This window comes from Gracilinanus agilis, chromosome 2, assembly GCF_016433145.1.
Source record: "Gracilinanus agilis isolate LMUSP501 chromosome 2, AgileGrace, whole genome shotgun sequence".
Taxonomy (NCBI): domain Eukaryota; kingdom Metazoa; phylum Chordata; class Mammalia; order Didelphimorphia; family Didelphidae; genus Gracilinanus; species Gracilinanus agilis.
In genome coordinates, this window is record NC_058131.1 from 333474569 (window position 1) to 333487896 (window position 13328).

Sequence of the window (13328 nt, forward strand, 5' to 3'; positions counted from 1 at the left end):
CACTGGGTCAAAGAACCAAAGGAAGTTAGAGCTGCAAAGGAAAGATGTTAAAAGCAGGCATAATCTTCTTCGGGTCAGTAAAGACTTTCAATAATTCAATTCAAACAAGATAGATTAGGTCCCTGCTATGTGCCCCACACGGTGCTTTAGGAGAAACAAAGGGGTGCAAACTCCCTCTGTAAAAGGGAATTCTTAAACCCTTGTTCTAACTTAACTGGGGAAAGAGCTGGCTGGCTTAGTGGACAGAGAGCCAGGCCCAAAGAGAAGAGGTTCTGTTACCATGAAGACCAGCCCACAGTTACAGGAAATAGAAACTGCTCTCAGAGAGGAAGTGATGTAAGGAGGACAGTTGGACAGTGAGAGATAAAGGCAAGCATGAAGTGTGAGAAGGGGCTTTCTCTCTAAGGTTTCCTGAGGGCAGGCTGCTGCTGGCAGTTGCTGCTCAGAGTTGGCTGCTGTAGAATCAATTGATGGAGAGTGTGTGGGTTGGTAGCTGTCCATTGTTTAGTGAGTTAGTTAGAATATAAATAGTGTAGGTTTGGCATGGTTAGCTAGGCTGAAGAGTTATTAGTGAGACTCTCAAATGGCAGTTTTTAGGTAGTTTATATAAGATTTAGGTAGTTTTTAGGTAGTACTAGGGTAGATAGTTGAATACCTCTCTCTTTCCTATCTTTCCATCTTTATTATTTTTTCTCAATTAAAACAAAAATTTGTTAAATTGCTCTATCTTTGTCAAGCTCCTAATTTTAACCCCTGCATTTCCTAATGCAGGTCAACAACTATAATTTATAGTCTTACGAGTATCACATGGGAGCACCCTGAAGTTAAATGACTTGTCCAAAGTCACATAGCTGGTATATGTCTGAGACAGAATTCCAAGTGATCCCATGGCTAGTCCTCTATCCACTATACTGTGCTGTCTCACAATGTTTAGATAAAAAGCACATGATGTTCTAGAATGTGCCAGAAGGAATCTTAGAGATCAGAGAGAATACAATCCTCATATCTTACAGAGACAGGAACTAAGGCCCAGAAATGGGAAGTGACTTCTCCAAGGTCATATAAATAAGTCAGAGCTGGAAGTAGAAACCAGGTCTGCTGATTCTTAAGAGCAGGACTGCCATCAAGGCTCAGCCCAGGAGCTGCCTGGCTTTCTGACAGATAGAGGCCCGTCTATTTGATGCCGGCCAGGGCTACTTGGATACTTTTCAACAGCCACTTTCAGCATCAATCGGAAATCTCCTTTCAATGCTCTCACAAAAAGCTACCATAAAAACCTTCAACCGACAAACTAATTAGTGTTTTCCTTTCCTGATCCTCCAGCCAACAAGATCCCTAGGGAAAAGAGGAGACCATTTCTCCTTCCCCAGCCTCAGTCTGGTAAGTCTAGCAGTGTCCCAGCTACCCTTCTGCCTAGGCACTCAGACCAAACACCCCAAGCTGTAATCTCTGAATCCTCATTCATCTGGCTGCCTCCCTCTATTCACGCCTCTGACAAGGACAAGGAAAAAACATGACACCTAACTGAGGGGATTTTAGGATTCCAAGACTGAGTCTTTAGAAACTCTCTAACCCAAGCCCCTCATCTTATTAAAAAGGAAACTAAAGCCTAGAGACTAGAAGTGACTTGTAGGCATGTAGGAGAAGTAGTGGGTAGAGTGCCAGGCCCAAAGTCAGGAAGACTTATCTTACTGAATTCAAATCCAGTCTCAGATACTTACTAGCTATGTGACCCTGGGCAAGTCACTTAACTCTGTTTGCCTAGCCCTTACCACTTTTCTGCCTTGCAACCAATACTTGGCATTGATCCTAAGACAAAATGTAAGGGTTAGAAAAAAAAAGTGACTTGCCTAAGTCATATGGAGTAAGTTTACAGAATCAAAGATTCTGAGTTAGAAGGGGTCATCTAATCCAATCCCTTGCATTTTAGAGGAAACTGAGTCCCAGAGAGAAAAGCAATTTTCACCAAGTCATGCAAATAGTATCAGAACAGGATTTGAACCCAGGTGCTCTGACTACAAATTCATGGCTCTCTTGGGATCAGGAAGGTTTCCCATTCCCCATTCAAAGTAATCTCCCAGTGTCTCTCTCTTCCCCCACCCTCCCTCAGATCCTTCCTCCTTTGTGATTTGGAGCAGGAGGTAAGAAGCTGTGGTCAGAAGGTGGTGGGGGAGGGGGAACTCCAGTAAGTGACCTTACAGATCATCTTATCTGAGGTTCACAAAAGCCTGAGGGGTCCACGGATAGATTGCAAGGCATCTGACAACTTCAATGGGAAGAAAAAAGACATCTTTATTTTCACTAACCTTTGGTTTCCTTTGCAATTCTTTGAATTTTTTTATACATTTAAGAATCTGACTCTGAGAAGCAGGCCCTAGGTTCCACAGAGCTGCCAAAAAGGGAACTATGACACAAAAAAGGTTAGGAGCCCTTGATCAAGTCCAACTCCTTTTTTGCAGATGAGAAAACTGAGACCCAGAGAAGGAAAGTGATTTGCCCAAGTCACAAAGGCAGTAAAGAAGCAAGGCCAAGACTCAAATCTAATGTCTCTAACTTCAAACCCCGTGTTCTCTCTTCTATCCCATTCCATTCTAGCAACAGGCTAGAATAGGCCCAAGGAAGACTCTGCCCTCCAAAATCTCAGCTTATCTAGGGAAGTTAATGATTAGTGAGGCCTTCAAAGCTTAGCTCTGTCCCCTTCCCCCCTCTTCCCCACCCTCCCTCCCCTAAACACACACACCCCAGGGCCAAGGCCCAGGCCCATACCTCAAGAACAAGAAACCAAAAACAGCAATTTCAGAATGAGACCTTTTTTTCCAAACAAAACCACTCATTTATTAACAAAAAGCAAACTCCAAAGAACAACAGGGATCCAGCCAGTGGCATGGTGAAACTGGGTCCCCAGAGCTCAAGGGAAGAGGGACCAAGAGGCTGATTTCTTGGGAAATCTGCCCAGCAGAGTCAAGGTAGTAAGTATCTGGCTATGAATTATTCTTCTCCCAACCCCCTCCCACCCCTAACATACATTCATAAACACACACAGACACTCACTCTCTTGGTGTGGCTTCAAAGGGGAGACAGATGCTGGAGACACCAGAACAGGCACCTTAGCACATGCTAGGTGTACTCCCTAAGCCTTATTTATGGGGGAAGGAGGTGAAAAATGAGGCCATCAGGGGAAAACAGGTAAAGTTGATGATATCCTGCCTCAGCACCATGTCCTTCCTATGTCAAGTTGGTGGGCATCCTGGTGGCCCAAGCTCTATAGATATACTCCCATGGTGGAGACTGGCTGCCCTAATTCCCGCCCTCCTAAGGGCAACTGTCAGACAGAGTATTAGCCTTAAAGTTTGTGCTGGGAAGACCTTGGGAGGACCTGTGACAAGTTGAGGGTAGGGGTAGAAGTCAGAGCTTTTAGCCTTCTATGAGGCATTTGCACCATACGTATATACACATCCTCTGACTTCTTCCCTCCTCTCATTCAAACTTTCTATCCATCAATGGAAAAAATGAGCTCAACAGGGCTTCACATGGGCCTGGGATTCCACAGGTTGGCTTCCTTTCTCCTTCCTCTACCTCCCTGCAAGGAGGGGATCCCTACATACCACAACCACCACTTTCTGAATTGGTCAAAGTGTCTGCTTTCTACCAAGTCTACTGACAAGGGTCCAAGGCCTCATCTCTGCTTAAGATACTGGCCTCATGGAACCCAACATGCAAGAAATCTGTCCTAAAGTCCCTGGCTCACCAACCCTGGGCCAGATCTCCATCAAAATGTCTAATAACAACCCTGGAGCCAGGGAGTGACAGGGAGGGAGTGCATCATTACGGATATCAACAGTGATATCCATGAGGGGGTCCAGAGCATCCCTTCTCAGGATCACAAAGCCAGGGGCATTTAAACATTGGAGCTTCTTTGAACTGCCTCACGAGCCTGCCTCAGTCCATAGAGCCACTTGATGACGCGGGCATTCCGCTCGATGACAGACACACTATAAGGGGTCCGCTCTCTGGCCCTGTCCTCAGCTGTGGCCTCACTGCGCTGGGAGCGAGTACCCTCTGAGCTGCTGGTGCTGACGCTATGGAATTTAACGGAGACTATATCCGAACTGGCCCTGGCAAAGTGCTCCACGCCCAGGCCACGGGCTTCCTCTGGGTCCAGCCCACAGTAGTTAAAGAAGCGTTCAAGGTCAGCTGTGGCCCTGGAGAAGCGGTCACTCAGGTCTGACTTGGAGCGGTGTAGGTGGGTAAGACGTCGAGAACCTTCCTGGGGACTGGGGCCTGGTGAAGTGCCCAGGTTAGAGCAAGGGCTGGCAGGTGAGTTGGGTATGACCCGAATCTGGGGCTCCCCAGAGGGCCGGACATCCACCCTGCGTACTGCTGCTATGCTAGGGGGTCGAAGAGGGGTAGAGAAGGAACCCTCAGAGGCAGGGCTCATCCGCTTTCCATCCCCCAGGGGCCTCCGACTCAGACCAGGTGAGGGCCCTGCCTTCCACTTGCGTTCTGGGGGAGGACCATCAGGCAGGGGCGCAGGGCTGTCACACAAGTTAATGAGATTGCTGAGAACATCCATGTTGAGCGAGGCCCGGGCCCCACAAGCCTCTGCCCGGCGGCTGCCCATACCTGGAGACCGGCGGTTCGGTGTCAATATTGCTCTACGAACCCCGGGGCTAAACAGGGGTTGCTTCAAGAGTAGGGGTTTTATAGGCTCCTGGCGAGTGCTGACCACCCGTAAGCTCTTCACATACTTGGCCTTGTCTGCTTCCAGCCGCTCCACAGCACTTGGTTTCCGGACATTGCCTTCACCCTGACGCCGGAAGTAGCCAGGCCCCTTGGTAAGGATACGGAAGGGCATGCTGGAGGCACAGGGTGCCCCGGGTGCTACCTCCTTCAGGCTGCCCGTTGTGGGCAGAGTCTCCACGGGCATGACCGTCTGCTCTCGCCTCGCTAGCACCTCAGGGACCTGTGGAAGCCGAGAGGTTGAGTTCAAGCAGGGATCCAGAAGAAATCACATACCCTGGGCTGGTCTCTGGAGGGGGCTGGGGAGACAGCGACAGCTGGACGTCTAGGCTCCTGAGGCTGCTGGAGTCAAGTCCTCTACAAGAAAAGGATGGGGGAAGACTGTGAGGCAGAGCTTCTGTCAGTGACTGTGGCCAGCGACCCAGCTCAGACAAAGGCACAAAGCTAGAGCATCTGAGCCAGCATCGCCCACTTCTGGCTACCCTAGCCACCCCCACTCCACCCTCCCAACACCCCCAGACTGCTAGAGCACTGAACTGAACTAATCCCACTAGCTCCCTTCCCTATTTCAAGGCACAAGCCCCACCCCTAGCTGGGGTCCCCTCTTGCCAAACAGCCAATCAGCTTGTAGAAAGAAGTTTCAAATAGAGCCCCAAGACCTGCCCCCTCCAATACATTCTTCACTCTCCCTGTGGACCAAGCAAAAATGGGAAAAGGAGAAAGAAAAGGAAGGGAGGGGGAGGGAGGGGGAGGAAGGGGACAGGGAGAAATGAGGGACAGATGGAAGGGTTGGGGGAGGGGAGCTAGGAGAAGAGAGAATGGGATAAGGGTAGAGACAGAGAAGGAAGACAGAGAAGAGAAGATGGAGCAGAGAGCAGAGATGAGACACCAGAGGGAAGCAGAGGATGAGAGTGAAGAGGAGATGGGAAAGAAGCAGAGAGGAGGGAGATAAGAAAATGAGGAAAAGAGGAGATTAAGAAGGGATAAAGAAGAAAGAGAGGTAAGAGATGGACCTAGGAGAAAGAGAAAAGGGGCAATGGGGAAAGAGAGGGAATAAAAAGAGAGAGAAATAAGCAAGAGACCCAGGCACTAGACCCCTAGTTTGACTTTGGGGAAATCTTTATACCTTTCTGAGCCTCAGTTCTCCTCTGTAACAATGAGCTGGTAGGATGATGTGATCCTTAGGACTATATAATTCACTCCAGAAAGGGCTCTGGTCCTCTCTGTTTCCATATCTTCACTACAGAACCGGCACTGCCTGGCCTTGCCAAATGAAAGGGATGCAATGGATAAATACTGGGGCCCAAAAGTTTCCTCTCTATTGGATCACAGAATTCAGAGCTGGACAAGATCTTGGATATCATCTAATACAACCTTCTCACTTTACAAATGAGGAAACTAAGGCCCAGAATAGTTTGGTATGTCCAAGGTCACATCTAGAATTTAAATCCAGTTAAAGAGAGAAATGGTATAGTCCTGCATAGAGAACTTGCCTCAAAGCCAGGAAGACTTGAATTCAAGTCCAGCTTCTACTAAATGCTAGCTGTATGATCTAGGCCAAGCAAGTCATAAACTTCTCAGTGTTTTGGGTAACTCTCCAGATTCTTAAGTTACAGAAAAGGTACAGAACAGTACTGGCAAAGGTAATTCCTCACTGAGACACCCTTTTACCAATGAAATTATATGATCAGTTCCAATCCCCTAAAGCAAGGTACTAGGTCCCCAACCTAGGTTCTCTGCTTCCAAAGCCAAGGCTATCACCCTCTCCTTATGTCTGCCCTCTCACCCCCCACTTGGCTTCAGTTGAGGCAGCTACAGCCCCAGGCTCCATCTAATCAACATATACATACTCCCACTCCAATGCCATCAGGAGGAAGGAGGGCAGGACCAGGCAAAGGATCTGCCTCCCTTCCCTCCTAACATCAGCTCAAAAGAACCAAAAATACCAGGGAATGTGATTCACCCTAGGTCACACGGTCAGTCAATGGTGAAGAATCCACTGTATCTCTAGAACAAGGCTGAGCACACAGTAGATGCTTAATAAATGCTTGTGAGATAAAACAAGAGAAGGGAACCTGAGGCTAGGAGAGAGGATGCAATGCCACCTTCAGAACCAGGGAAAGAGATGTGGGTGGAGACAGAAAGAATAGTTCTCTCCATCAACGGTCTCTCTGAGGGTCAGGAGACCCTTCATCCCTCTGGATCTCAAAAAGTGGGGTAAGAAACAGGAGGAGTGGGGGCAGCTGGGTAGCTCAGTGGAGTGAGAGTCAGGCCTAGAGACAGGAGGTCCTAGGTTCAAACCCGGCCTCAGCCACTTCCCAGCTGTGTGACCCTGGGCAAGTCACTTGACCCCCATTGCCCACCCTTACCACTCTTCCACCTATGAGACAATACACCGAAGTACAAGGGTTTAAAAAAAAAAAAAAGAAAGAAAGAAACAGGAGGAGTCCAAGCCCCAAGACACTCTGCTTAGGCCTTACTGAGCTATCAGTCAGTCCTTAGTGTTCTGCCATTTAAATTTTATTACTTTGTATTTACTCACTTCTGCCTATGATGAGCCCCCGGTACAATAGAAGCTTCTTAGAGGGCAGGGAATATTTGTTGTTTTCCTTTCTGTATCCCCAGGGCCTGGGGAAGGTAGGTGGCACAGTGGATAGTGCTGGACCTAGAGTTAGAAAACCCTGATTCAAATCAAATTTCAGAACATTTACTAGCTGTGTTACCCTGAGCAAGTCTCTTATCCCTGTTTGCCTCAGTTTTCTCATCTGTAAAATGAGCTGGAGTAGGAAATGGCAAACCACTCCAGAATCTTTGCCAAGAAAACCCCAAATGGGGTCACAGACTGAAATGACAACAACAACAAAAATCTCCAAAACCCAGCTCAATAAATGCCAGTTGAACTGAACTGGACACTGGCTAGCTACATCAAAGGAAGTCACCTTTCCCTCCTGGTAGCTTCATCCCCCTTCCTAAATAACTAGCTACTTATAAGGGGCAGAAATGTGCTCTTCTCCCAACACTTGCTGGCCTCCCTTTCTCCTTTCCTCTCTTTTCCTGCCTAGGCCTTCATAGCTCACACAGGCACCTCCCAGAGCTGGCTGGTAGGGGAGAGGCCTGCAAACCAGTCAGACTCGTTGCATGTAAGAGCTCACTCCCTGGGAAGGAGGTCACAGATGCCAAGGGCTGCAGCACTCCACCCCCTGCAGATGGGCCAGCTGGGTTCTCATAATTCTGTCACTCGTTCTCATTATCTCAGGGATCCAAGCCCAGGGGATCTGGGAGAGAATTGTACTTCACCCCCCAAAAAGGGGACAACAAAGATTCAGGCACCCCTGGCTAGGGGCTGCCTGAATAGGTGCCTAGAAGGGGCAAGCCAAGGGGGAAAAAACCTCACCCTGGCCTTAAGCTCAAGAAGCCTCTAAGCTAAGAGGCTACCAAAATGGACCTCTGCTCCATCCTCTCTTAACCTTCCAAACTATCAGTTCTTTCTGAATCTTCAAGCACCCTAAGCATGTGATTAGATGGCATATGTAATTTATCTCATTTTACAGACAAGGAAACTAAACTCTGGAAGGTAAGGATATGTTAGCCATCCCCCAAGAAGCAGGGTATTGGGTAAGGGAAAGAGGTCTAGAATGGAAGTCAGAGTCCTGTCTCTCCTATTATTAGTTATATGGCTTTGGGCAAGCGTCTTACCTCTTCAGACCTTGGTTTCCTCATCTACAAAATGGGAAGATTCTAAGGTTCCTTTCAGCTCTCAATCCCATGATTGTAAATGTCAAAGTTCAGTGAGGGAATTTGTTCAAAATTTGTCTCCATGCCCAAACTCCACCCCAAAGTCTAGCCAACAGCCAGTTGTGGCGGGTTTTCAAATGATGCACCTAAATCTGCTGGCACAGCTCCAGTCAGTGACTCAGGGCAGGAAGGACGAATGATAGATCAGTCAAGAGAAATATCCCCAGAACCTAGTCCATGGTCCAGAACCTGGTCCTCTATCCAGAGGCACTCTCAACCAACCTACCTCTGCCTAAAGAGTCCTGGAGCTCCTAAGGGGCTTTGCCAGGAGTACTAAGAGCTGGAGTACATGCTATATAGTTCCTCACACACTCAGGATTAGAAGGGGTCTCTTGCTGGGACCGTTTCGTTCTTGCCCCAGGTTCTTCCTTGTCTGCCGAAACCAACAAATTTAACCAAAGTCCCCTGTTTCAGTCTCTGACCAGCTCTTACTACCCAAAACCCAGCCTTCTCTCCTCTGCACAAATACATACACTCATGTAAATGGTCTCAGTTTTCCTCTTCAGCCTCTGCCTCTTATGAGGAATAAAATTCTTCTGGGGGAGGAAGGAGTTAAGAGAGCAGGGGAGAGAAGGAAGAAAAGTCTTCATCCTAAAACCTCAGGACAATTGCCACTAAGACACTAGCAGTACCAGCCCATGGGAGTCTCACCAGTTCTCTAAGAAATATTTCCAGCATAAGTACTCCCCCAAAACTCCCAAGTCCATTCTTCTGCGGCTCACCTGTGCCTCAAGACTGTATACCCTCAGAAGTCCACAACATCCCAGGTCTAAAGGCAGCCACATACCTGTCTGTTCTCTCCAGCCGCCAGCCCCTCCTCCGCTCTGCCCTGCTCTGAGCTGGCTCCCCTCAAGCTCAGGTAACCCGCCTTTGCGCAACTTCCTGCTGCTGTCCACGGGGAAACTGAGCTGCCCAGGCCCAGGTGTTACCTGAGAAGGGACCAGGGAATGGAAGGAAGCCCCTGCTCCAGACACAGCCCTGCCACAGAGCCCAGAAGGTTGAGGGAGGAGTTGAGGACTTCAGGTGGCTAGCTGCAAGATCCTGACCCAGGCATGGGGGAAAGCCCACAAAGGGCGGGGATATCTGAGCACTCAGGTCCCAGCTCCACCTCCAGGAGTGCCCCAGAAGCTACAACTCAAGGGAGCCTGAGTCTGGGGATAGGCTCATGATGCATGATCCAAGTAGGAGGGCTGGCCATTTGGGGCACCGAAGCTCAGAGCTGGGAGAGAACCCTAGAACAAGATGTTAGAGCAGAAGGGGTATCCTGGAGTCAGAATCGGAGACAAGCTCTAGTTCCAGCTCTTCTACTATTTCTCTAGAAGACCTTAGGCAAGTTGCATCCCCACTCTGAGCCTCGGTTTACAGCTCAAAAAAACAGGGGAAATCTTACTTCTACCACCTACCTACCTCACAAGACTGTTGGGAAGAAAATATTTTGTAAAATGCTACGAAAATATAAGTTATTAACTTCAGAAAGTGAGGCAGAGTAGTTGAGCGACCATCTGCCAGGGATTCTTTAGAGGGGGATTCCATTTCAGGGAAAAGGTGAAACAAGGAAGTTTCTAAGGTCCCTTCCAGCTCTGGAATTCTGAGATCTAGTCTCCCTAACCCAATCCACAATCTGTTTGGGCAGAGAGGGGGTCCCCACCCTCTTTCAAGAGGGCAAAGAGTATTTTGCCCTGGCATTTAGAGTACCATGCCTTCCCTTCCCCCTACCCATCCTTAATCAAAGCTTGATGATTGGCTGATGCATTGATTCCCCACTCTGCCACCTCTGTGACCTGCTCTGCTTCAGCTAGTCCAGAGAGGAGGGAGGGGCCCATGTCTAGGGGAGAGGGAGGGAAAGAGAAAGGGACACAGGGATGATGAAGACAGGAAGGGATGTAAATAATAAATAATAGCTCCAATTTCACACATAATATTTCTATTGTTATTTTCCACCCTTCTCCACATTATAATTAGTTTTATTAGCTCACATTTCCATATCAATTTAAGGTTTATAAAGTAAAGTTGGGCAGACAACATTAACCCATTTTCAAATTGTGAACTTGAGGTTCAGAAAGATATAGGGAATTGTCCAGGGTTACACAGTGAGGGAATAGCTGAGCCAAGACTCAAATTCTCTGATTTGCAAGTCTAGTGTTCTTTCAAATAATTCCCCGGCAGAGCAGAACCAGGCCTATGAATCCTAACAATGTCACTGAAGCAAAGAAGCTTCCGGGCCGGATCTACCCCCTCATTCTCCTCCTCTCCCCCCTCTCCAGCCAAGCACAAGTCCTGGGAGAATAATGGAACAAGGGATGCCAGAAGGGAACCCAAACCCACATCCCTATCTCTGTCCCTAGGGGCCAGACCCTAGGCCAGCTACCCAGGAAAACAGGGGGGCGGTGACTCACTAGGGATGTGCCTCTCTCTTCTCCCCTACTGTGAGTCAGCCCATAATTGATCACCAACCTGCCCACCCACCCCCAAGGCACGGATGGGGTCACCCTGGAACTTGAGCTGCTGGGTTTTTCCAACCAAAGGTCCTGGGAGGAAATTGATCCATCTCTTGCCCTCCTCTTCTGCCCTCTCCAGGCAAGATCACCCTTCACCATCAGTTCACATGCCAGCAGAGAGAGCAGGCAAGGCATTGTAAAGGAAGGAAAAAATGAATTGGGAATTTAAAGGTCTTAAGTTCTCTGGTGTCTCATACACAAATAGCATAATCTTGGGCAAATAACTTCACCCCTCTGAGACTCTGTGTCCTCATTTGTAAAAGGGGGACAATGATACTTGCACTCCTTCCTCCACAAGGTTTTTATAAGGAAACTAGTCTGAAAGCTTTAAAATGTTTACAAAGGGGGCAGTTGGATAGCTCAGTGGATTAACAGCCAGGACAGGAGATGGGAGGTCTACCTTCAAATCTGGCCTCAGACACTTCCAAGCTGTGTGATCCTGGGCAAGACACTTAACCTCCATTGCCTGGCCCTTACCTCTTCTGCCTTGGAAACAATACACAGTATTGATTCTAAGACAGAAGGTAAGGGTTTAAAAAAAAATGTTTACAGAAATCGGAGTCATTTCAGGAGCCCTAGGCAGGGATAGTTCTCTAGTAAAATCATTCGGTGGATGGTCAAAGCTGGACTTTCCTCCCAGATGCCAATTTCACAGCATAAGCCCCTAAAAAATAGCTAGAGCTTCCTTTACTTATCCCTCAACAACTTGGCCACCCCGGAATTTACAAAATCTCTAGAATCACAGGCTTTAAAGGAGAAAGGAACTTTGAGGGACATCTAGTCCAATCCCTTCATTTTTCAGACAATGAAGCTAAGACTCACAGAAATCAAGCCTTGCCCAGGGTCATCTAGGCTATAAGTAACAGAGCTGGGACTGAAAACCAGGTCCTCTGATTTCAAACCCAAGGTTCTTTCAGTTTCACACTGCTTTAGGAAGCATGTTTATATTTCTAGCCTGAACTACCCCCAAGGGAATAAAGTGAGAATCCTTTTAGTTCAAAATTTAGAAGTAGGAAATAGCCAGGTATAAATGGAAAGAGACTTGAGCTAGAAATAAGGGATCTATGGAATGACCTCCAGGAATTGATGCAGAATGAAAGGAGCAGAACCAGGAGAATATTATACACAGAGATGTATACACTGTGGTAAAATCGAATGCAATGGACTTCTGTACTAGCAGCAATGCAATCCAAGACAATTCTGAGGGATTTATAGAAAAGAATGCTACCCACATTCAGAGGAAGAACTACAGGAGTGGAAACACAGAAGAAAAACAACTGCTTGAACACATGGGTTGATGAGGACATGATTTGGGATGTAGACTGGAAATAACCACCCCAGTGCAATTATCAATAATATGGAAATAGGTCTTGATCGTTGACACATGTTAAAACCAGTGGAAATGCGTGTCTGCTGGGGGAGTGGGAAGTTGGGAGGGTGGAGGGAAGAGTAAGAACATGAATCATGTAACCATGGAAAATTTTTCTAAAAAATAAAAATTCAAATAGAAATAAGGGATCTAGGTTCTAGTTCCAGCTTTAACTCAAATTAGCTGCATGGTCTCAGGTAAGTCACTTACCCCAGAGCCTAATGTAGTAAGGAGAAAGAGGTTGGAACCTAGAAAGAAACAAATTCAAATCCTGCCTCTGACATTTCATAGATGAATCACTTCACCTATGCCTCAGTATCCTCAAATGTGAAATGCAATAGTAATACTTGTAGTACAGTGGTTAGAATAATGGACTTGAAATCAGGAAGACTCTGACATCAGTTGAGTGACCCTTGGTAAACTCACTGAACTTCTGTGGGCCTTACTTTTCTTATCTATAAAATAAAGAGGTTAGACTAAATGACCTCTGAGTCCTAAAATTAAGATCATCAGCCAGCTCTGAACTCATATTTGCTTTACAAAACCTGAAGCATGCAACAATGTCAGCTATGGAGATTATTCTCTCCTTACACTCAACAGTCTTCAAGATGCCTTCCAGCCTCACAACGTACCTTCTAAAGTCCCTACCTTTTGAAGTATTTCCTAAACTACAGCCAGCTACCTGCCCAGTCCTGTGCTGTAGAGATACAGAGATAAATAAAATGGATTCCCAGTCTTCAAGAGCTCAAGTTGGAGGAACAAGAGTCCCACATATCAGAGATTAGTAGGACACTGGACTTTGCTTCCAGTGGACAAACAATGTTTCAGCAAACATTTACTGAGTACCTGCTCTGGGCAGGGGGTAGGACACAGGAGAGAAAGCAGTGTCATGTTATTTAGGGTTAGTATCTTATAAAACAGGAAAA

At 47.3% G+C, this 13328-nt stretch overlaps 1 protein-coding gene across 1 annotated transcript; it reads right to left on the reverse strand.

Annotated features, from left to right (window-relative positions):
- Window positions 1-2809: 2809 nt before the first annotated feature.
- On the reverse strand, window positions 2810-5945 carry FAM110A (family with sequence similarity 110 member A). The gene is made up of 2 exons (XM_044661529.1): window positions 5867-5945; window positions 2810-5097 (listed from the first exon to the last, which is right to left on the reverse strand). The coding sequence occupies exon 2, from the start codon at window positions 4925-4927 to the stop codon at window positions 3899-3901; it is 1029 nt and encodes a 342-aa protein (XP_044517464.1). The 5' UTR covers window positions 4928-5097; window positions 5867-5945; the 3' UTR covers window positions 2810-3898.
- Window positions 5946-13328: the final 7383 nt, after the last annotated feature.